At 37.7% G+C, this 26,698-nt stretch overlaps 1 protein-coding gene across 1 annotated transcript in view; it reads right to left on the bottom strand.

The window, feature by feature from the left end:
- The window catches only part of LOC136876423 (outer dense fiber protein 2), a 456,680-nt gene that overhangs the window by 115,613 nt on the left and 314,369 nt on the right, over nucleotides 1-26,698 (bottom strand). Inside the window, exon 9 of the mRNA XM_068228338.1 lies at nucleotides 19,525-19,635. Within this exon, the coding sequence (XP_068084439.1) occupies nucleotides 19,525-19,635 (111 nt within the window). The remainder of the gene's footprint in view (nucleotides 1-19,524; nucleotides 19,636-26,698) is intronic.

Raw genomic sequence — 26,698 nt, 5'->3', positions numbered from 1 at the left:
AAAATCCAATGAAGGGTGGGGGGAGGTGAAATAATTGAAAAATTAATTGAATTAATTGTATGAGGATACTTACATCTAATAAAAACTAAAGTTGTTACAGATGTGAATATTGGTAAATGGATCTCCTTCAAAAATAAAGAAAAACACGTTTGGGGGGGGGAGGGGGAGGGTTGGAAATCATCTTGGGGATGGGGGTGAAAAGGAGTTGGATTCCCTTTATGAGGACACATATCTCAAAAACTGAAGATGTTAGAGTCATGATAATTGGTATTTAGAAGATCCTTTACTATTAAAGAAACAAGTATTTTTTGCTGGAAAATTCACTTAGGGAGGGGGCAGGGGGGGTGAGGAGTGTGAAAGGAAGTGAATAAAGTGAATTCTTTTTATGGGGATACTTATATCTCAAAACTGAAGGTAACAGACGTGAACATTGGTATTTGGAATCTCCTTTAAACATAAAGAAACATGCCTCCTTTTTTTGGAGGGGGGGGGGGTGTAAATCAACTTAACGGCGGTGGGGTGAAAAAGGAGTTGAGACCAATTGATTTTACTGTTCATAATGTACTTATTCTGATCATAAACTGATCATTTTTAATCTTTCCTGGGTTCGTTTTCAAGAGCCATCTTCTCCTTTGGAGAACTTAAAGTTAGATTACAGTAGATTCTCCTGGCATATAAGTAAAAATTTAAACACATATGAAATAAATGATAGGAATTATATTGATCGTGCAATTGTTCACCTCTCTAATAAGGTCAATAATGCACGGAAGTATATAATTCGTATCGCCAGAAATCCTGCGCACTTGCCTACGTGCAACAATGGTGCTGGTCACATTGTCAGCAATGACAATGGCAGCAGATTTAATTTGCCCCCAAGTAGCGGTCTTGCATCTTGCTGTCGGGTCCAGAACAATAATAAAAATAATAATAATAATAATAATAATAATAATAATAATAATAATAATAATAATAATAATAATAATAATAATAATAATAATGTTCTGGACCATCATCAAAATATGCGGACCACACTGGAAACGGGTCCTGGCCAGGTAATGACTATGAATGCAGTTCGGCCGCGGGTTCAGTACCGCCAAGGCACCCAAGACGACACCACGCCGATCTTCTCAAGGATTTGATCCACATTAAAAATGCTTATAGGAAAAATAGCAAAGATTTAGGGACCCAACTGACCCTGTGGAATACCTGGACCTAGCCTGGGAAGTACAGGATCGATTGTTAGAGTCAGATCACAAATTTCAGTGGATTCTCTCAGAAAACAAGTCAGATCGCGAATTTCGGTGGGTTATATATAAAAAGTTAAGCATTCAATTATAAATTTCAGTATAATGCCGCAGTGAAGCACGAGTATCTTGCTAGTTAAGGAATAAAACCTTTCAGCATGCATTTTATGAATAACTGGTTCAGAACCAATGTTCCTTTATCGTGCCATCACTTAAGTAAGGACCCCAAAGCTTTACAGGGAGGCCTTCACACATACAGTATATGGTACATCAACCTGAGGTCGTCCAAATGAATAATAAAGATACATACAAAATTAACCAAGATAAAAGTGATACTGAACTGTTTTAGCAAGTTCTGGATACAAAAATACTCAAGATAAAAGTGGTACTGAACTGTTTTAGCAAGTTCTGGATGCTCTTCTGGGAACATTCTGTGCATGTCTTTCACACACAATTTATCTTCGATATACACTTTCTTTTTACCACCCTAATTTGTTCTTTTGCAAACTTGATTATATGGTTGTGAACAGCTTCATGAACTGCATCAGGCACAGTGTTTCCACTCTGGATTTTACCACATATACCATTTACTGCTAATATTTGCATGGTTAGCAAACACTCCGTCCAACTGTTATCGTCCTGTGTTACATTTCACCCCAAATAATTTGGTCCAAGTAATTTTGAGCAGGATAAGTGGTCCAGCTTTTATCATCCAGTGTTATATATCGTCCCAGAACAAATTCGTCCAAATAATTTTGTCCAGTAAACATTGTCCAACTTATATTTCTACATTGGTTATTTAATTGTACATTAATTTTCTTCTGATTCAGAGTTGCATATCTCATCAAACCAGATAAATAAGTAACAAATAAATAAATAAATAACTGTGAAACATTATAAATTTTCCAGCTAACTCGTTCCTGGACATTATAAATTTTCCAGCTAATTCGTTCCTGGTTGCCTGCGTTTCGCCCTCGTGTGCTAAGTTGGGCTCATCAGTTGGTACTTAGCACACCTACCAAGATATAATGCTAGTGCATACCGTGGAGGCCACTGCATAGGCCACCTGAAGCCACCAGCAGTGCTAATGCACTATGAGAGACTATGTCTCACTTCCAAAAATTGATGCCTGCCTGACCATCATATGATATAGATGTTGATTCCCATAAGGAACATGAAATATTTGTCCTGAATGAATCAATTTATACTACCAATATAATGGTCTGTTATTGGACATTATAAATTTTCCAGCTAACTAATTCCTGGTCGCCTACATTTTGCCCTTGTGTGCTAAGTTGCGCTCATCAGTTGGTACTTAGCACACCTACCAAGACGCAAGGCTAGTGCATACCGTGGAGGCCTTTATTCTTTATTCAAATAGTTATTTCAATCCTGCCCGGTAAGGGGCAGGCGGGCCACCACCTAAACATGTAGCTCTTTGGCCGGTGAGTGAATATATAAAAGTAGAATTTTAGAACCTATACAAAGAAGTATGTCTCGTACATACTGAAAACAAAACAAAGCCAAATACAGAGTAAGACAGAGAAAATGTAAAACATACACAAGTATATAACAAGGAAATATTATGTGATTTCTTCCATGTCAGTCTATTTTTCATTGATTTTGGTGGGCACACAAAATATAAACACACAACACATCGTACTGAGAGAGAAATGTCTTCAGTTCATCTTGATGTACGATACGAAAAACACTATGGTGGAAGCAGAAGGAAATGAACAAACACTAGTGAAACAACGAGGACGCGAAAAACACAGAACGATGGAAAATGAACACAGATAGAGATGACACTGATGGTGTCGCAAAGCACTCAGACACAGATATTGGAGGCTGGTACCACTGCTGCGAGAAGCATCATAATATCCAGTAAAAGAAAAATTTAGAATAAAAAGGCAGTGCGACAGAGGGGGAAGTTACGTGATAGGGGTGGGGAAAAGGTAAGAGATAGCAGGAGAGCGGTCATTATTAAGGATAGCGGTGGCAAGAGGAGAAAGGTTGAGTGCTTCTTTAATCGCAGAATGATTGATGGCTAGGGCATATTGTAAGTATTTGAGACGAAGATCATGGACATGAGTAAGGATGGTGGGGAAAGAATAAAGAGGTTGGAAGCAGCAGAAGGGGTGTCAAAGGGGAGATGGTATGCAATACGCATAGCATATCTATCAAGTTTAAGCAAGGTCACGTATTTTTGTCTGTCAGCTGTGAGCCAGGTCAATGAACTGTATGTTATGACAGGTCGGATAAAAGATTTATAAACTGTGAGGATTTGGGAAGGACGGACGCCCCAAGTTTTACCAGTAAGAATATGTAGGGCTCAGGAAGCGTTGAAGGGCACGTTTGTAGACTTGTCTTAAATGATGTTTCCAATGAAGGTTGTTCTGGAATTGAATACCAAGGTAGATTAGGGTATTAGTTTCTGTTAGTGGAGTAATATACAACGTTAAAAGAACTCAGTGACGGGGTCTAGAGAGGCGGGATTTTTTCCGGAACACAATAAATTGGGTCTTGGTGGGATTAACAGCAATATGCCAGGTGTTGAACCAGGATTCAAGGAGGGAGAGGTAGGTCTATAAATAATGGGTAACAGTAGTAGGTGTAACTGCAAGAATAGCCAGATCATCGGCATATTGATAGAGTCTTGAAGGGGGGTCGGGATGTGGGATATCGTAAGTATATAAAATATACAAAAGTGGGGAAAGGGGGGAACCTTGGGCTATGCCCGCAGTCATATGAAAGGAATAGGAATGGGTACCATGGATGAGGATCTGTGCTGATCGATGTTGAAGATAGTTGGAAATAAAGTGAATGATAGTGATAGGAATGGGAAGATGGCGTAACTTAAAAAGCAACCCATCATGCCAGACTGAATCAAAAGCCTTATTCACATTGAGGCAAACTAAGGCGGCAGTTTTATGGGGGCGAAGATAGGCATTGAGAGAAGAGGAGATGTGAAAGGGTGATCTTGAGTGGAATGATGGGAACGAAAACCGGCTTGAGAGGATGGAATAAGACCTAGAGAGTCGAGATAGGAGGAAAGTCTCCTACTCAGAATCCCTTCTAGGATCTTGCTGAGGACAGGGAGTAAGGAGATTGGGCGATAAGACCGAATGTCAGATGGGAGTTTATGGGGTTTTAGGAATAAGAGAAGGTTGGCGTTACCCCAATGAGCGGGGTACGCGCCAGTATAGAGAGTGTAGGTGTAAATAATGCTAAGAAGATCAAAAAGAATAGGAAGAGCTTCTTGAATATGACGATATGAGATGGTATCTGACCCATGTTTCCGATGTTTCAAGAAAAGCCAGATGTCATTGGGTGTAATGGGAGCATTTAATGGATGAGTATAATCAACATGAGAAAAATGAAGGAATGAAGGTTGAAGTTCAGGGAGGTTAGGATCAGAGTAAGCAATGATGGTGGGTTTGTGAGGATGATGGAAATTAGGGGCGTGGGAGGGGAAAAAAAGCAGTTTCATAATAGTCAGCGAAAAGATTAGCCTTGTCTTGGTCAGTTTGTGGATGATTGGGGGGATGTGTAATAGGGTAGCAAGGAAGAGGGTTGGTAGTTTTGGTTAGTTGTCGAAAAGTCATCCAAAAACGTCGAGGGTCGTGATAATCAGCTAGCTCAGTATACTTGTCCATCCATATTTTATGTTTAATAGCTTTAATATATGAGCGCGCGTGGCGTAAAGTTCGGCGGTGTTGTTGAAGGGTAGTAGGGTCCTTGGTTCGAGTATACGCAGTAAAGTAGTCATGAGCTAGCTGCAATAAACAGAGAGCTTTGGGGGGTATAGGAGGTTTGGAGGGGTGGTAGGAGTGATGAGGAATATGAAGAGAATCGGCATTAACCCTCTACTGCATGAATTATTTTTCGTTTTCGTTTGGTGAAGAAAATTTCAAGCTTTAATGTTCAACATACGTTCAGTGTATTAGATGTACCAGCAATTCTTAACTGGGGCTAATAGCTTAACACTCATATGTGATGTGGATTGCCATAGTTTATTATATATACGATTTTTCACGATTTTATGCTAAGCTTTTAACATTCAAAGACCGAACATTACTACCTACTGGCCATGGGTACGTACTGCAAGGCGCAAGTACAACTTGCAGAACCGTAGGTTGGTAATGTCTTTGAGGTTGAGCCAGATGTACTCCTGAAGCCTGTGGTAATGTGATGGGGAGGGCTCACGTAAAATAAACGGTGGATGTTGACCGGGTGGAAGGAGTACCTTTGGTTGTAGGGCTGTTTTGACTTATGTTATGTGAAAAAAAACAACCACAGATAGAATTGGTGCTAGTTGGGTGGGCGGTGCAGAACGTTGTGCTGGACGCTGTGTGGTGACTTAGTGGCCCGTGCATGTGGGCCCAGTTGATGAGCTCCGATGTTACTCATGAAGTGATGGTGAAATTGTTGGCAGGTTTTAAGATTATAACCATCCCTCGTCCGTTGGATTTCCAGTTTATAATCCTGAAGATTTGGTGTGAGTTTTGCAATTAGTTGATAGATGCACCTGACATTGGCCTTGGTGATGTCCAAATTTGTAAGCTTTATCAGATAGAAAGGTGGTTGAACAGTAGGCTGGAGCGATGGAGTAACAATACTGTGTTGGCGAATATTAGGTGATATTGCTGGGTTTTGTGCCGCCTCAGCATAACTATGTATATTTACAGGCATGTACGGTGCAGGTTGGTCCAACAGGTTTGGCAGTTGGTGGGCAGTCGATGGTCCAGGGCCCAGGACTGCCGATAGTGGGATTCGAACCTACTATCTCCCGGATGCAAGCCCACAGCCGTGCACCTCTACGCGCACGGCCAACTCGCCCAGTGGAAAATTTATAATGTCCAATAACAGACCATTATATTGGTATTATAAATTTACTCATTCAGGATAAATATTTCATGTTCCCTATGGGAATCAACATCTATATCATCTGACGGCCAGGCAGGCATCAATTTTTGGAAGTGAGACATAGTCTCTCATAGTGCATTGGCACTGCCGGTGGCTTCAGGTGGCCTATGCAGTGGTCTCCACGGTATGCACTAGCCTTTCGTCTTGGTAGGTGTGCTAAGTACCAACTGATGAGCCCAACTTAGCACACAAGGGCGAAACGCAGGCAACCACGAATGAGTTAGCTGGAAAATTTATAATGTCCAATAACGGACCATTATATTGGTATTATAAATTTACTCATTCAGGACAAATATTTCATGTTCCCTATGGGAATCAACATCTATATCATCTATTTCTCGTATGCAATCTTCATTTCGTTTGTACCGTCTGCTGAGAGATGGATGCACCTGTGTATGGCCACCAAGAAGTTGCAGAATGGTTTGTTCATTCATGTATTGATCATCTTTCAGTACCTGTATGAATTTCAATACCGACAGATGATGGACAACCATTAATTTTTGAAACCTGCTGTGCCATCCCTCTACACAGTTGTTAGTTCCTTGCTCACCACCTATAACAGCATTATATATATTCCAGGTGTCTGGTGTCTGGTTGCGCATGCCTTTGTCCTCGAGCAAGTGTACTTCTTACGTTTATTCTCTCTATGTAGTCTATGATCTCACTGAAATCATCCACTGCATTTTCTGCTATTATGTCAAAAGTATTTACAAGATCAAGAACTGGAACAAATGGAAGACCAAAAATCATGGATAACTGTTTCTGAGTGTTGCTGCCAGTAGTAGCATAGGCTCATTGAAAGCCCTCTGATGCAATTCTCCAAATGCTTTGAGAAAAATGAAACGAACACCCAGTTATATGTGCCTCTGAAAAAGCATGCCTAGTGGCATTCATATTACTAATCTCAAAGTCACACATTGATGTTGCTGGATTCACTGGAATGTTCAATCAATCAGTACTGATCTGCATTTAGGGCAGTTGCCCAGGTGATAGATTTCCTATCTGTTGTTTCCTAGCCTTTTCTTAAATGATTTCAAAGAAATTGGAAATTTATTGAACATCTCCCTTGGTAAGTTATTCCAATCCCTAACTTCCCTTTCTATAAATGAATGTTTGCCCCAATTTGTCCTCTGAATTCCAACTTTATCTTCATATTGTGATCTTTCCTACTTGTAAAAACACCACTCAAACTTAATCCTCTACTAATGTCATTCCACGCCATCTCTCTGCTGACAGCTCGGAACATACGATTTATAATACCAATATAAATGGTCTGTTATTGGACATTATAAATTTTCCAGCTAACTCATTCCTGGTTGTCAGTGTTTCGCCCCAATTTGCTAAGTTGGGCTCATCAGTTGGTAAATAGCACACCCACCAAGACACATGGCTAGTGCATCAACCAGGAGTGAGTTAGCTGGAAAATTTATAATGTCCAATAATGGACCATTTATATTGGTATTATAAGTTTACTCATTCAGGACAAATATTTCTTCTTTCTCCATGCAATGCTACCATTTCAATTGCCTCATAAATGATTTGGTATGTGTCATCAGTTTTTCAATAGGTAAGAGCATAAACAAAAGGTACAACATGTCCCATGAAGATACCATGCACAGTAAATAATTGTAGAAACTGCAAAGGTGATGTTTTAAAGGTACCAATGGTAAATATCGTTGGACTGGCAGCTAGGTATTGGATAGATAGATATTCTCTCCTGTTGCAAACACTAAAATTCTATCCTCATCTTCAGGACCAGAATCATGTTAGATCTGGTAACTTTGTATGAATCAGGTATTTCAAATCCAATGAGAGATGTCAGATTTGGAGGTTTTCTTTTGTTTGGTGTCTCGTTTATTTGTTTTTGGAGTGTATTTCTCTCAGGCAACTGATGCAGAATTTCTTCATTATGTATTGTACCTACTGTTGATCACAGTACTTCCATCAGAGCTTTATTTGGGTTTTCTTCAGCTCTTCATTTTAATCTATTCAAAATTTTCCTTATGTCACCTGTAACCAAAACAGTGTGTTGATGGTCCCTGGTACCATCTGATATTACAGTTACGCTATTCAAATGAGCGTTTGTGATACATCGGGCATTACACACTGTTCTCTGCTCGCACCTCCAGTACTGTTTAGTGGATTTAGAATTAATTGAATGAAAATGATGACAAACTGAATTCAGCAGAAGCATTAGCTATCCTTTGTTAGAATAAATAATTTCTGCCATTTTCATGTAAGTCATAGTACACTTCATCATTAAGAATACACCATTACTAGGCAACGAAACAAGAAATAACAACTGAAGTTAAATGACACTGATATGGAACTAGCATAAATATTTCATAAGACAAACCATCCTTATGCACTGGACAAAAACAGTTTGACAAAATATCCCATTGGTCAAAAAGTCTGGCTGGATAATATGACTAACAGGACAATATGTGCACTGGACAAAAACGGCTGGACAAACTGTCATGCAATGGTTTGCATAACCTATCTATGCATTTTTTTTGACATACCATGCAGTACGATGAATGCTTTCTTACAAACTAGCAAGTTTTTTCCACAGCACTTAATGTAATAATCATAACAGTTAGTTTTGGAAATACTCCTGGGAGTAGATGTTCAGGGCATTTCATAATATCCTGAACCATCAGGCCTATTAAGCTAAATAGGAGTCTTCCTTGACCTGCAACGTTTGGTCTCTCTCTTACTTATTAGACCTAGAAGATACGTGTCTTGTATATTCTTAGAGTCTAAGGAATAAAAATATGACAAGGTACTAGCCTGTTGAATATCACTGAATTTCTTGAAGCAACCTAGTCTACACTTGCAATCATCTTCTGCCTTTGTAGCAGCAATCCGGTTGCTTGGGTACGAAGTATGATGCAGCCCTTTCACTTAGTGTTTTACATGATGTTTCATTTTCAGTTGCCTGATTTGTAATCCCTTTTTGTCTTTCTGGTAGAAGTTCATCATTGTCACTGCCAGACATTTTGACAGTAATCACTAAACTTCACACACCACCAAATAATACGATGCATTTCCACTTTTTTTCACACATAGATAACCTAGATGCACCCATCTTTTGTTACTTCAATAGTTTGAGGAGACAAGTTGTACTGCAGGAATGCCACCATGGCTTTCTGTTAGCCATAAAAGTTGTCTGCATGGAGCCAGTACTGAACACAAATTAATCACAGCTTTATTCAGTGCAGAAAGGGGATAAATACTATATAAGTTGTAACTGTTACGGATTACACGGCATCAATAATAATAATAATAATAATAATAATAATAATAATAATAATAATAATAATAATTGTACTGGGCGGTACACCTCCACGCCGCTAATTCAAACATTGCGCCAGTTGAAACTCCTCTACTGGAGAAAGCCTGAACTTTAACAACCATATTAATTCTAAGGTTTCTCAGAAGATGACTCTACAGTAAATTTTGAAGAGTTCTGAACTATGTCTGTTTCGATTTTTATTTGTTTGCTCTGTAGTAAGAAGTGTGAACATTCTCTCCTAGATGGCACTACGTAAGAACTACAATTGTGCACCCTAGTGCGAAGTGAAGGAACTTTTTTTTTTGAAGAAATTTGGTATTCATAAGTTTGTTCCTTGTTAAATTTCTTTCAGTCATTGTTTGGGTTGGCAGTATAACCCTTCTCTTTCCGCCAGTTTTGAATTTGACCACTGAGTAATTTCTGTAATTAATTTTCCACCAATCCTAGATGTCTTCTTCAGTTTTGACTTGTAATCTTTAGCCGACCAATAAAATTTTATGGGCGGGTTGTTATCATTCATGAAAGGTCCCGAATGTTCCACGAGGGTATATAAACTGCTGATTTTTTGGTCTCGGGGCCACTTCAGTAACATCTCTCCTAGTGTGATTATGTAGCAGGGGGCGGGAAGCACCTCTTTCTTTGGGCAGCAGTTCATCCATAAGGTAATGGCCATTTAATAACTTAATTTCTCGCTAGCTCAGCAGTTTAACCCTCGGGGCAGGTTCGAAACTTTTCTCATGTAACCTATCTTTAAAATGTAATACACACTTGGTAAAACTTTGTCTCTTTAACTATAAATTGGGATAGAGAATGCTAAACCCTCTCGAGCTCCCACTCCTATTGTTTTGAGGTGACTTTGTTTTCACAACTGTTTCTTCCTTTCTTAATGTAATAAAGTCTTCTTATACAAGTCACCTCTTTAGTATGGGATTAGCCCTTGTGTATGCGGCCTACCTGCCAAGTAGGTTTTAAAAATGTATTAGGAGTGCAAGTTACGCCTCCATTCAACTCAGAATTTTGGGCCATGTAATTGACCTGTTTCTTTACTGAATAGGCCTCAGTAGGTTGGGTATTATTACCCCTGTTCCTGTGTGCCTGGAGGGCAGATTGAAGGTAGAGTTTGGTGTGGCCTTTGAATAGGCTTGAACTTTGAGAGCGGGTTTGCTCTTTCTTAAAAGTGGATTTTCTGTGTGCCTCGAGGAGGCTTTACTGGGTAATTGGGAGCAAGTGCTCCTTGGCATGATTGAGGTTTTCTGCCCCTTTGTTGAACCTTGTATATAGGTAAAGTTGGGCTCATTGCTCAAGGATTGTGAGTCTGGGGCTCGAAGCCCAAATCCAGTAACAAACTGTAATTGTACTTTCTTAATTTGTTGATATGCTACTGGGTGCCTGTTGTACTTGTTATTTCTTGATCTTGAAAAGAAAATATAACCTTTGTTAAATTTTAAATTAACTTTAATTTCATAATTGAGACCTATTCCACAATAATAATAATAATAATAATAATAATAATAATAATAATAATAATAATAATAATAATAATAATAATAATAATAATAATAATAATAATAATAATAATAATAATAATAATAACAACAATAATAACAATAATAACAATAATAATAATAATAATAATAATAATAATAATAATAATAATAATAATAAAGAAAATTTAAACTTCATGAGAATTGATAAAGTAAAATGAAACACCCACACACAATAAATACTTCAGAAACAGTGCCAAGATATAAATACCAGGTTAACCAACATGACAACTAAAAGAAAGGAGATGGGAATCGGGCGGGGAAACATACGAGGTCTGTGAAAGGTAGTTTGTTGCGAGGAAAATGAGATTAATGGTGATCCATTTCTGAACACTCAAATTTAATGATAATTAATTCAGGTTAAGGTACAAACAAATTAACACACAGGAAATAATATTTACAATAAATCGTGACAATCAATTATTGAATTATAAACGATGGCAGGGTATTTACATTTTAAAAAATTGAAATGTAACTGAAAATGAAATTCAGGAAGGGGCTAGTTGAAACATTTACTAATGACAGATAGCAGCAAAATAATAAAATTTAACATAGAGGCCGGTTTGGTTGGAGCCTTTCCTGAAACCCTTCAGTAAAAGGCGCATAGCTTCGAAGTGGCATACGTTAAATCGATACAGAGTTACTGGAGGCATCCCCAAGGAAAATAACACATTACATACTACTTAAAACACGTAAAAACAAAGTGACATTTATATTAGATTAGGATGTTCAAATCAAGAAAAGGGGATTACCTCCGGAAACAACAGGGGTTATGATTAGCCGCAACGGCTAAGTCATTTGAAGTTAAAAATTGGTGAATGGAAGATACCCGGGGCAAACTACAGTGCGCAAAGAAATTTAAATGACAAATTTACATTTAAAAGTTAAAATCCAAAACATGAACCAAACAGTGCTCACCATTACAGGGCAGACAGAGGAGACGACTGCTCCCTTCGCCAGTCACTAATCTAAGACGACGGAAACAAGCTTGGCTGTGGCCAAGTTGCCAGAAGCCGGAAATGGGGCAATCTGGAGGTAACCAATTAGGGCACGGGAATTACACTCGCGGCTCTTACATTCACCAATAAAAAACTTTGTTATTCTAGCCAATCCCAGAGCGCTTCTAGAAAAATCTTTCTGCTGAACCAGCATATTACTGGATATGAAGAAATGACTGGAAAAGACCTCTTACACGTGTCAGTACAGCCTGCCTCACAAGTTCTTACCTTAAATTCTACCAATGCTAATTACACTGTTATTTACATTCTAAAATTTTACACAATAACCAAATTAATTTAGTAGAGTTGCAGAATAATTAAATAATACTAAATATCTTAAACACATAATTTCAAGTTACATGAATGATTTATAGAGTTCAAATTCCCAAATTAAAAGACACTGTTCTTGTCATACAGAAAATAAAATAATAATAACAATTTATATAGTATAAGACGAATTTCCAAAATTTCTTTGTCCTCATCCAAAATGATAATTTTAAATAACAAACTCAGTCAATTTTTTAATACAAAACAAAATAAACAGATTTTACAATATCAAAATGAAGACGATGACTTTTGTCCTTCGGTAACATCCTTAATGTCTTTTTCTTGAGGATTTCTGAAATTGTATAAAGTGGTACACAACATCTTTCAAAATACAGCTGTCTTGTCACCGTGATACAAGTATCCTTTCTGCTCTCAACCTTGATTTGTATAGTCCAAATTCCTTCACTTCCCAATATTACACATGCACCATTTCTGCACAGGCAAAATTGTCTATCCATGCCAGGCAAGGATATGTGGTTGGCCAAAACATCACATGTACCCTTTCTGTTCTAACCAATTCATTTATAAAACATATGTCCAGAAAGTTTTGAGACTGAGGCTGTAATTGAAATACTTAGAGTTAACTAGAGATACTTTGCTGGCAGCAAGTACAGTACACTGCAACCTTAATTTGACCCTTGATTATGATTCTGAAGGATATGCCAGTGTCTGTGCTATGGTGGTATTTTTGTCTAGGTGAGGACAGAGCGTAGTATAAAATTCTGTATGAATTTAAGAAAGACAGCCATGGAAACTTGAAACCTGGAACAATTTCTTCACACACTGCTGTCTCTTTACATGGATAATCTCTCTCCTCATCAACCACAGTTCATTTCCTATCTATTTCATTATAGCCCCCAGTGAGGTCATTTCTGCTTCCCAATTCCATTAGATTCATGTTTGTCTCTTTCCGTTTCAAGTATTTTTCAGGCAAATTAAATTGAGAGAGAGTTTTGACCTTTTCAATATTTTATTTGTTCTACATATATTTAGAACAAACATATTATATTAGTTATTACATTATTATACTAGCAAGATACCCATGCTTTGCTATGGTTTTAAACTGAAAGTTATTATTCCAAGTTTTATATTTTAGAGAGTCTACCATCAGCCGAGCCTGCAAAATACGCTCACAGTTCCTACGTCAAACAGTTGTGGAGGAGTGATTATTTATTTTCTGATCTAACACTCTTTTGAACCCCATACTGAAGAATTTCAATGTTTTAAACCCTATCTTATTTAACATATAAGATGTAAAAGCGACCAACCTGTGAAATTTTGATTTTGTACATCAAACAATAATGGAGGAATGAATAATCTTTTAAGACATGAATGTTTTTGAATATTTATGAATATCTAGGATATAGAAGACCACCCTTCATTAAACAATTAACTTTGTGCCTGAAACGGTTTCAAAAGAATGGATATTGTGCTTTTGAGAGTCAGCCACCATCTAAACCCCTGAGGAGAGAAATATTTTGAAGTATATGATATTTTACACCTAGGACATAAAAGATGACCCTTTTCGTACAATTACAACTTTGTATGTCACACTGTTTTTGAGGGATGAATAATTTTGTTTATGGAGCTAACCTCGTTTAACACTTTAGGGGTGAAATGTTAAGAAATATTTTCTATTTAACACCTAGGATTTAAAATATTTTATTTTTAATTTTTTTTTATTTTTATAGAAAAAATGCTATTTGTTCGGGGCATTGACCCATGTGGATCTTTTGCCCCTACTGCACCATATTGTATGAACCTGCATGTAATTGGAATGGCGGTAGTGTGGAATGTTGTGTGTGAGGAAAGGAAGATTAAGGACATCACAAACACCCAGTCCCCAGGCCAGGGATATTAATCATTACGATTAAAAACCCCTGACCTGGCCCTGAATCGAACCCGGGGCCGCCGGGTATCAGGTGGCCACGAAGCCCCCTACACCACAGGGCCAGACATTTTAAAATATTACCGCTATTTGGAATTTTGTCTTCATACGTTAATACCAATATAGCTGGTCCGTAATTGGTTTCCTATGGGAATCAACATCTACATCATTCGTACATTAAACCATTTTGCAGGAAGGAAGGAAGGAAGGAAGGAAGGAAGGAAGGAAGAAAGGAAGGAAGGAAGGAAGGAATATATTTGTTTTTGGATCTTAACACCCATTTAACTCTCTGAGTGGTTAATTGTTTCAAACCTTCTATTATTTAACACCTAGGATATAATTTGAAATTTTAACTTCATAATTAGAGCCTCCGTGGCTCAGACGGCAGCGCGTCGGCCTCTCACCACTGGATACCGTGGTTCAAATCCCGGTCATTCCATGTGAGATTTGTGCTGGACAAAGCGGAGGCGGGACAGGTTTTTCTCCGGGTACTCCGGTTTTCCCTGTCATCTTTCATTCCAGCAACACTCTCCATTCTCATTTCGTAGCATCTATCATTCATTAATATATCACTTTGGGAGTGGCGACCCCATCGTAATAACAGCCTATATGTGATTCATTCATTACATCCCTGACCCGGTCACTGACTGGAAAACAGGTTGTAGGTTTCCATTTTCAACTTCATAATTCAAATGTTTTCATATAAATGCATATTTTTGCCATCATTCCTCACCTCCAGTCAGAACCCCCTTAGAGGTGTATTTTTTTTGGTCCACTTTTTATTTTTATCCTGATAAAAATTCTATTCCTTTTACACCCCTCTTAAGTTGGTTCCACCCCTCCCCCTGCCACAAAATATGTGTATCTTTATTTTTAAAGGAGATTCCAAATACCAATGCTCTCGTCAGTAACATCCTTTGTTTTTGAGATATAAGTACCCTCAAACAAAGAATTCAACTAATGTTTCAATTCATTTCCCCCCACCATTAATTGGATTTTCCAAAAACAAAAGAATGCATGTATCTTTATTTTTAAAGGAGATTCCAAATACAAATGTTCATGTCTGTAACATTTTCAGTTTTTGAGGTATAAGTACCTTCATAAAAATAATTCAGCCTCCTTTTCAGTCCTTGTTACAACCGCCAACACTTAAATGTTTTTCTCTGGGACAAAAATATGTGTTGCTTTATTTTTAAAAGAGATTAAAAACATCAATTTTCATGTCTGTAATATGTTACATTTTTGAGATATACTATAGATATGCTCATTTTAAAAATTCACCCCCTTAAGCACTTCCCCTTAAGTGGATTTTCAGAAAACAAATTATGCATGTTCCTTTACTTTTACAAATTTCTCATCTGTAACATCTTCAGTATTTAACATATAAGTATCCTCATAAAACGAATTTATCATTTTCTTCACTTCTTTTCACCCACCCGACCCCCTTAAGTGGATTTTCTGGAAAAAATATGTTTTATTATTTTTTTAAGAAGATTCCAAATACAAATTTTTATGTCTCTAACATCTTCAGTTTTTGAGATATAAGTATCCTCATAAAAAGAATTCAATGCTCTTTTCAGTCCTTTTTACGACCCCCTTAAGTGAATTTTCTGAAAACAAAAATTAGTGTTTATTTTTAAAGGAGATTCCAAATACCAATTTTCACATCTGTAATATCCTCAGTTTTGGAGATACCAGTCTGTCTGTTAGGTCATCAGCCCAGAGGCTGGTTGGATCCTCAAACAGCACCACCAAAGACTATGCAGTTATAGGGAAACTGCAAAAACCAATGGCAGAGCCCAAATGAGGCGTACTAGGCAAGATGAGGAGTGAGGTAGTTTGCCATTGCTTTCCTCACTGGACCAGAAGGTGCTACTGCAGCACAACTGATCCTATGAGCAACACTTTTCATAACACAGACACTAGTTGTGCTCCAAATGTCATTACTTAGCACCACCCATACCCCAGCAGCTTCCATATTGTCACAGCCATGGATGAGACTGGGACTTCGGTGGAAGCTACACTTTGCTCTGGCCTGTGCCAAGAGATGGTTACAAAAGTACTGCATCCATCAAGAAATGGCAACAGGCCAAAAGATACCAGTATCCAAATAAAAATAATTCAACCTCCTTTTACACTTGCTTAAGTCCTTATTCCAAAAAAAAACATGCATTACCTTATTTTAAAAGAGACAAAAAATACCGATTTTGATGTCTGTAATACGTTAAGTTTTTGAAATATACTGTAGATATGCTCATTTTAAAAATTCACCCCCTTTAACACTTTCCCTTAAGTGGATTTTCAGAAAACAAATTATGTGTGTTCCTTTACTTTTATAGGAGATTCCAAATACCAGTTTTCACGTCTTCAACATGTTACATTTTGAGATATATTGTAGATATATTTATTTCAAAAAATCTCCTCCCTTTATCACTCCTGTTTACCTCCTCTTCAGCAGATTTTCCAAAAACAAAAAAATATGTGTTTCTTTATTTATAACGTAGATTCCAAATACCAATTTTCATGACCATAACATCTACAGTTTTTGAGAGATATAAGTACTATATCCTCATAAAAGGTATTCAACCCCCTTTTCACCTTTTTTTTACCCCCCTTAAGAGGATATAGATACCGGGCGAGTTGGCCGTGCGCATAGAGGCGTGCGGCTGTGAGCTTGCATCCGGGAGATAGTAGGTTCGAATCCCACTATCGGCAGCCCTGAAGATGGTTTTCTGTGGTTTCCCATTTTCACACCAGGCAAATGCTGGGGCTGTACCTTAATTAAGGCCACGGCCGCTTCCTTCCAACTCCTAGGCCTTTCCTATCCCATCGTCACCATAAGACCTATCTGTGTCGGTGCGACATAAAGCCCCAAACAAAAAAAAAAACAAAAAAAAAAGGATATAGATACACTCATTTTAAAAATTCACCCCCCCTTTCACACCCTTAGCAATGGAATATCCAAAAATCCTCCCTTAGTGAGTACCTACATTGTAATATAAATGTATCCTCAAAATTTAATTTCTTTATGTCCAGAAGTTTTGGCTCGGCGATGATGAGTCGGTTGGTCGGTCAGTCAGTCAAGACATTAGATTAGTCTTGAATTAATAGCGTATGTTAGACCAAAATATATGTTGGGCAAAAAGGTGGAAACACTCTCTCAATTAAAGTTGAATGAAGGTCAATACAGACCCAACAATTAAGTTTATAAACTATATTTATCACGTTTTCTCCTTATCCTACACTTTCTAGAATTGCACTCCACACAACAGCTTTTTGCAATAATGGTATCTGAGTACATGTTAGTCATACCTATTTGATCTGCTGGTTCCAGGCAGATTTGGAGAGGGGAGGTTAGTGTGAGTGTAAGAATTAAGGATAGCATGAGTGACAGGAGTTTTTGAAGTTGCAGTTGTTGATAATCTGTCAAAATGGCCACTAAATGTCTAGGTAGTACAAACAAGCTCTTTGGAGCTGAGAAGAAATGGATGTAGAAGAATAGGGAATGATGAGGAAAGAGCTCATTTGTGTGAAGACAGCTATGTATGAAGTTGTGGAATTTTTCTTTGTCCTTTTGCGTTTTCACATTTGTTCTTGTCTCCTTTTTCCATCATTATATCTTCCTACAATCACCTACCACTGTATTACAAGATATAAAATTCATATATTGGTATTGTAGTATTGAACAGGTGGGAATTTTAATATTTTTATATTGGAATGTCACTGTATTTATACTATTATGTTTTGCTATCTTTTTGTGCATGACTTGATTTGACACTTGTTTGTTCTTTTCCGATATATATAAAACCAAATAAGACTATAATAAAAATGATGAAAGTGATAACACTAAATGTATTTCCCACACTGATGACCTATGTGTGATCGAGGCAGCACTTGCCTGCATAGCCTCTTTTCTCCTCTCTCATCTGTCCTCTGTTCCTAGTCTTTTGCCATTGGTATTCATTTACCTTGCTTTCTTATGAGACTTATGAAAACCCATCTGTGAAGATAGTAGCATGTGAAAATCGGGAGTTTCCCCTAGCACCTCTTTTCTCTTACTTCCTTCACTCATACCGACCCGTTGTGGTGTTTATTCTTTGTGTATGTTCCTATCTTTCTTCTTAGCTTACGTCTTTAATAAACAGTATAAACCCACTTATCCAAGGCTCTGTGTTGACCGAGGCACTTGTATCGTCAATGTAATTATTTAGATTAACAGTAAAATTTGTAACAATGTGTTAAGCAAACTGCACTTCTAAAATGTTAACAAACTTATTGCTGTAACAAACAGTCTTCCTGTTAGAGATTGTTAGAGATTGTGTACCAAGCAGGAGCAGGAGCAAGAACTAACAGATAATGCTGCTGTTGAAGTTTTGCATTCAGAAGACCATAATAAAAATGATGAAAGTGATATCACTGAATGTATTTCCCACATTGATGACCTAGGCATGATCGAGGCAGTACTTGCCTGCATAGAACTACAAGAAGAGTCCACGGCACACAATATGTCATGTTTCAGATGTGGCACAACATAGTGGCAAGCAAGAGGGGTAAGTAACAAGCTCAACCAAAACAAATCCAGAACTTTGTGTGCAAAGAAAGTTTGACTTAAATTAAGTTCCATTCCTTAGATATTTGAATTATATCAGTAGCTACAATTTAGTTATTTCTCACCTGAATCCTAAGTTTGCTACACATTCTGTTTTATCCAAGTTTCTTGCTGCCCAAAGCACCCTTGGTCCAGTTACCTTGGATAAGCAGGTTTGTGCTGTATATATGTACAGTACTTAAAAAGTAATTGCTTAAAGATACTTCTATTCCATAAAATGAAATTTTAAAAGATTGACATTAGCAGAAGTGACCAAATAAGAAAGATGAAAGGAAGGAGTTTGTTGCATGTAAGTGGAAAGGATGCCAGACTGCACACCATCAATGTACTAACTGGTTATGGACATCAGAGGATGGATTTTTAACTTTGAAGAATGGTCCATACCATTAATATAAATAGACTATATTCTGGCTGTGCAGTTTGGGTCAAGTAGCTGTCAGCTTGCATTCGGAAGATAGTTGATTCGAACCTCCACCCTGTCGACAGCCCTGAAGATGGTTTTCCGTGGTTTCCCATTTTCACAACAGGCACTTAATTAAGGCAACAGTTGCTTCCTTCCCACTCCTAGCCCTTTCCTATCCCATCGTTGCCATAAGATCTATCTGTGTCAGTGAGACATAACAAAAACAAGAAGAGAGAGAGAGAGAGACTATATTTTTTACAGGACTTGAACTCTATCATAAACTGAAGTACCTTAACCCGTTGTATCTCCAGATTGACTTGGTCAGTTATTCTGTTGTTGTCTACTTCCATCTTGTCTATTTGACGACGTTGTTCCTCCACCATCTGCTGAGCTTGCAGGTACTGCAGGAAAAAAAAGAAAGTCACTTTAACAATATCCTTCCAATAGAAATAACTTACGATAATGTACAACTAAATTAGATATTTTTCTTTAGGAACAATTTCCAAGTTAATCTTCTAACCATTTATATCTTCTTCATATTAATATATAAAGGTGAATATGTTAAAATTTTCTTGATCTACACAGAAACAAATTTTAACCTGGAGTGGTATCACCTAAATCAGTGGTGCCTAAATGCTGCACAATTCACAGTGTGTACAGTTACCACACTTTGACTTCGCATGCATGAAGAGTTTGGTAGGCGTGTCCACTTTTGGGGAGGGAGAGACGTTTGTGGTGGGGAGCACTGATCATAGAGTTGGCCAGGTGTATTGCATGAGTTTGATGGGTTGGGAACATGGCATACATGGTTCAGGATGGCAGTTCATTGGAAGTGCTGTTACAAATGCACTGCATTATGGAAAGCACATCAAAAAAGAGAAGAAGTGGCAAAAATTTATAACTCTTTAAAACGGACTAAGAATTGCAGTTCATTTGTTTTCACGCCCTATAGAAACAATTCTAAATGCTTATCTTGCTATCGCATTATCAGCGGACACCGAAAATTTACTGTCGAGCATCACTATAATGTTGTCCACAAAGAAGAATATGACACGTTAGTAGGCGAAGAATGGGAAGCAAGGCTTAGGGATCTGAAAACATATTTTAAGATCCAGTCTTCTGTGGCTCACAACTGCAGTATGTTCAATAGTGTCCTTCTCTCCTACTTCCAGGAATAGAATGTATTATCACAGGTTTACTTAAACAAGGACATATCGTATGGATTTGTATTTGTTTATTGTACATGATGTACAAACCACAATAAAATAATGTGGGTGTGAAATTTTCGGACTCAGGAAGGATGACTGCTATGGCTAGATGGCTGAGGTGTCATATTATTGTTAATCAGTGGGGAGGGAGAGTAGTATTCCCCTCCTGAATGGCTAGTCGATTCAGTCACGCTGGCAGGAGCAGTTCCGGTGGGGTGGTAACGTATGTGCAAGCATGAGGCCACCTCATCGCACAGCTTAACAGTGTGCTGCAACACTCCTGGCCACCACTGACCTAAATGTATGTATCATTTTATACGTAGCTATATATCTTCAAGAGAATAATACCATTTGTGGTATTTGGTTATATATAATGTATATCTAGTAATTTAAGTGTGTTACATAAAATTATATTCATTGATAATGACTATAGCATTTAATTTCATTTCAATGGCCACCACTGTAGTGCACCTGATGGAATTTGTCAACCAGATGTTGCCAGGATTCACAGTGGGATGCCCAGAATGGGTTGCAGATAAACAACTGCATGAGCACATCACCAATGAACAACATTTTTATAATACTGTTACGTGCCAGCCCCGTGGTAGCTCCTTTCGGTACTTCCAGGAAGGGGCTGGTGACTCAGATGAACTGGAATCTCCTAGCCAGCCTGTGGGGTGGGGCCGGCCTTTCCGTGTATTGTTCTCGGTGGCTGGCTTACCTGTGAGTTCCTTGGAGATTTAATGGGAATATTCTGCCTGTAGTGACATCGTGAAATTTCTGGATCAAATCACGCGAGCTATGAAAAGGGAACCTAGCCGCGGACAGTCAGTCAGAATTAGACTCCGTGTGAGAGTCAGTGTTAGAGTGAGCGATAGTTGGGCTCCAAGGTGGAGCTAGTGTGACACTCAGTGAGCTGGGGTTCGGTGGCTGAGCTGAGGGCAACAGAGGTATTGGCTGTCACCAGTGTCCCACCAAGGACTGAACCAGGAGCTGTTGTTGTGGTGTCGGAGAGACCAGTGATTGTGTGGACTGGATCGATGGAACAAAATACTATACTGTGTACTAGTGTATTCCTGCGTGAGTCAGGGAGGGAAGCCGCTGTCGCGAGTGTGAAGGTAAATGAACCTGTGTTAAATGAACTGTTGTGAGTATTATTCTGCTGTTGAATCCTGTTGAGCTGTTTGGTTGCTCACTGCATGTGACTGTGTGAAGTATAAGTGGAGTCAAACCAACGAACAGCTGTTGTGTGTTGTATAGCCAGTGGCACTGTGTTCAAATCCAGCTGTCTATGCACAGTGACTGTAGAAGGTGACTGGACTTTGGGAAAGTGAAAGTAACGATTAGTATCCCAGGTAAAGGAATGGGCTGGACCCTTGCTGCACCATAAGGTAGAGAGATTTGTAAATAGACTGGTAATTTGTGTGGCGATTCATAACTAGTTAAATTGTTTGTGTTTAAATATGTGTGAGTGCATTTATTAGGCCATCCTGAAATAAATTAGAGTAACGAAACATATGGAGTTTTATTCATTAATTGTAAAATCTCATATCTGTCAATAATATGTTATTCTAGTTATACAGAAAGTATATATATATATATATATATTGATCTATAAGGATGTATAATATTGATGAAGGCTATTGTATTTGATGTTTAATGCGACATAAATGATTCAACAAATCAAAGAATGAAACTTTATAAATATATTGCAGATAAGGGCTCCAAACTCAGGACTTTAAAAATATCTTAGCAAATGGTCCTGGGAAAGTTTCAGAACAGTTTAGGGCAATGCAGACAAGCTTTATGAAGCACTTAACAATACAGCAAACTCCTGATTATCCGAATGCGGATTATCCGTATATAGTTTGGGGATTTAAAAATACATGGAACCTGAAGTACTGTATTCTGTTATAATTAGAACAAATGTTTTCATTCAGAATGCTCTACTGTGCATGTGATTCATGTTTTACTGCTGGAAGATGCTATGGGCACCATTCCCCACTGTTAGTTGTTCCTGAAATATGTTTGGTTCTTTGCCACTTCAAGCGAATGTCGTTACTCTAATCTTGTAATATGTCCATGACCAATTTCCTGTCTTTATCTTTGCCAAACCATTTCCCTAGGAGTTAATTGTGGATAATTTCCATCTTAAAGTTCATTCGCAGGAATAATAAACTTACCACTTCATTACATGCATGAGAAGGGAAGCTGCCTCTGTGGATCAGCGGTAGAGTGTCGGCCTCCGGATCCCAAGATAGCGGGTTCAAACCTGGCAGAGGTAGTCGGATTTTTGAAGGGTGGAAAAAAGTCCATTCAACACTCCATGTCGTACGATGTCGGCATGTAAAAGATCTCTGGTGACACATTTGGTGTTTACCCGACAAAATTAATTAAATCTCAGCCATAGACGCCCAAGAGAGTTTCGGTTTACTCGGTCTGCCATCTAGTGGGGGCCTAGAGTAAAACGGAACGTCGAAATTGACGAGCAGACAGCCAGATGGCGTCAAATTGAAATGTCTGCACACGGTAGCGGAGGCCATACGATTATTATTATTATTATTATTATTATGAGAAGGGAGCCTAGAAGGACAGTACCACCTTCAGAGACTATGTCCATTCTAATCCTAATAAAGTCATCTGACTATTCAATTGATAGCATATTTATGATAAAAATCACAATATAAAATTAAATTCTAGAATTTGTCTGTAAATAGTATAAATATGTGTCATATGTGTGGAATGGATGATGTAATTAGAATATTTTTCTCATATGACTTATTGAAATGTGGTTTTGACCTGACCACATGTTCACTACAGTGCGGTCAGGTTATTTCGGCGTTGTTTGTGCTAATTCATCTTGTGGACATGATTGTGTTTAGTGCATATTTATAGCATATTTAAGTAAAATTCTACATTGTCATGATCTTAAAAATGAATAGGCCTGTACTAATTTAATCTTGCATGAAGAAGGTTAAATAAGGTTCAACATGGTTACGTTAAATAAAGTTAATCAATGTAAAATTTTTAAGCTGTTTTGTAACGTTACCTTGTAAATGCCACAAATTATTTTCAGTCATACTTTCAATGATTTTCATGGAAAAATTGCTTCTTTAAGATCATAATAATACTTGTAAAACCTTAAATCAGCATAATTATTTGAGATTACATTAATTAAAATATTCTCAAGAATGTGAATTATTCAAGTTTTCTCAGAAATTATTTCAACAATATCAGTGAAATTATCAATGATTAAGACAAGATGAGAATGTAAATGTTGTAAATATCGTTTGTGAGAATTTTCAAGACATTAATTATGATTAACAAAATTTAATTAGGATGAAATTTCCATTTTTCTTGATTTGTCGATGCGATACAGTGATAGCCAGTTTCTGTTAATTTTATTGCTCAAATAAGTTAAGACGAGGTTCACCCTCTACATTTTGATTTTCCTCAAGACAGATGAAGGCTAATTTTGGTTTTCATTTCTATTTCAGTGTAATTCAGGCTTCAATGTGGAAGAACCAGAATGTCACAATTTTGTAAAATAATCTTATGACAAGAAATAAGAAACGACATCAAGAATCTTTTTTTTTTTACTTCATCCAATATTGTGTTTAATGGTTGCTATTAGCAATAAATGTCAAGCCATTGTTTTAGATATGATACTGCATAAGGCTTTTGGGCTTATGCCGTATCAAGAAAATAAGGTGAAATTCTTTATGTTTCGCAGGGAACTGTGCTCTGCATCCTCAGAAGAAATCTTGACTGTCCATGAGAAAGGCTTGTTTATAGTTAATCAAAGACAACTCCTATAAGGCATATCTAATTTGTGAAGTGACTTGACAATGATGTTGGTATTTTCTAAGACAATGTGAAAAGAGTTCTATTTTTATAAAAAGCCATACAAATATATTTTAAAGATTTTATGTATGTTTTAAAAGTGGTGCAAAGTATACTATAATTTCTTTGAGGAATGTAGCCCCACTTAAAATTGTTACCATCTAGCACCACAGGGAACCGATAGGAAGTGGATTCTTTTGGTATTAAAGGGGAAAAAATAATAATTCAAGTACAAGTGCATCACTGTATTCAACACGTTAAAAAAAGAAAAACTAACGTTATTGAAAGTAATATTTACAGACCTTTATCACCATCAGCCAACTCTGGGACTGAGAAAATGCTCACAATTTTTTGGGGGTTTATACCTCCAACTATTTCCTTCCATTTGTAAAAAAGTTTGTCTTTATTCGCTGACCATTTCCAGTTATTACGTTATTTCACCATGGCACTTGCTGTCACTCCATCCTCATCAAAACTTTCAATAATACATGGGTAATGTTCATTTTCATAATTTACCGCTACAAATGCACCAATCTGTTTGTTGATAGGTTTCAGCTCTTTCTGAAGTTTTGATAGGGTCTCTTCATCCTGTGCAGGTGCTGTTAACTCTTCCATTCTGTTTATTCTGAATGATTCCCAATCTTCATATGAACTTTCATCAAGAATCTGCTCGTCAAATGACTCCTAATCACAAGAATCCTCAAGTGATTTCTGATTTTTTTCTCTTCTTGTGTGGTCTGACTAATTTGGAAGATCAACTAGTAGCAGGCTCTGGTTCACAAGCATTTTCTCTTGCAATTGAACTTGAATTTAATTGCATTTCAACCAATTCGTCATGAGACAGACTTTTCGCTGGAGGTATGTTAATTTTCTTCTTCCTTGCAAGCTTTGGCTTTAATGTACATGCAGCTCTTGCAGATTTCAAGATATCCAAGAAAGCTGAGCTGACAGCTGATGGCTCAACTTCTTTCCTGGCAATTCTCTCAAGTAATGGCTGCACTTGCGGAATCCACTTTCAGGAGTTTTCTTGAAATTTGGCTCCAGTATCTCAAGGACACATTTCAGTAGTGGTGGAGAGTACTGCTTCAGTAGACTAGAACAGCTTAGGCCCTCAGGAGTTGCTTTCCAATCTGACAGAACCTTCCTCCAAGCCACTTTCAACGGTCTAAAAAAAGGCAATATCTAGAGATTGTATCAGATATGTACTGCACCGGGACTGACCATACATCAAGTATTTCTTAAATAAAATACATCATAAAATAACTTACAAAGTATTAGCGAGTGCATTTTCAGCACTCATACTAATAAAGTCTTGCAAGGCCGGGCTGAGTGGCTCAGACGGTTAAGGCGCTGGCCTTCTGACCCCAACTTGGCAGGTTTTATCCTGGCTCAGTCCGGTGGTATTTGAAGGTGCTCAAATACGTCAGCCTTGTGTCGGTAGATTTACTGGCACGTAAAAGAACTCCTGCGGGACTAAATTTCGGCACCTCGGCGTCTCCGAAAACCGTAAAAGAGTAGTTAGTGGGACGTAAAACAAATAACATTATTATTATTAAAGTCTTGCAGGAGCAAGTAGTCAACCCACACAACACTAGCTTGTCATCATATAGCCAGCGTGGTGTCAAGGACAGGTTGCGTCATACGATCTGGAGATATCCAAGTAAGAAATTTTCTATATCCTAAACCAATTGAGGTATTGATTTAGAAACAACAGCATCTTAATAGTGCACATTTTAAAGTCTCCTCATGTTAATTTCTCCAAAATCGATCCAGGGATTACGGAGATATTCAAGATTTTATAAAACATTACATCAGAGCTAGATCTGTGCAAAAGGCCATAACTCTTCATCCTGTCACTTCAGTTCACACCGGTAATACGGCAATGTTGGTTCACCGCATGGCACGGAGTCAGCCTGCAGGGCGAAATTATGCCTAAGTAACATGCGAGTTGTGGAACATAGAATAATTCTGGCATTACAGTACTTGTAAACTTTCAGTAAGTTGAACCTCATTGAGGAACTTATAAATATTGAAGAAGGTATTATTATTATTATTATTATTATTATTATTATTATTATTATTATTATTATTATTATTATTATTATTATTATTATTATTAATAATAATTTTGTATGGGCAGACCCTCCAATGAGGGTGGGCGGCATCTGCCATGTGTAGGTAACTGCGTGTGTTATTGTGTTATGGTGGTGGAGGATAGTGTTATGTGTGGTGTGTGAGTTGCAGGGATGTTGGGGACAGCACAAACACCCATCCCCAAGCCACTGGAATTAACCAATGAAGGTTAAAATCTCAGACTTGGCCAGAAATCAAACCCGGGACCCTTTGAACTGAAGGCCAGTATGCTGACCATTCAGCCAACAAGTCAGACTAAGACTTGTATAACTAACATAAT

This window comes from Anabrus simplex, chromosome 1 (genome assembly GCF_040414725.1).
Source record: "Anabrus simplex isolate iqAnaSimp1 chromosome 1, ASM4041472v1, whole genome shotgun sequence".
Lineage (NCBI taxonomy): Eukaryota > Metazoa > Arthropoda > Insecta > Orthoptera > Tettigoniidae > Anabrus > Anabrus simplex.
The sequence above is the reverse complement of the archived record's forward strand: the minus strand, read 5'-3'. Positions and strand labels throughout refer to the sequence as shown.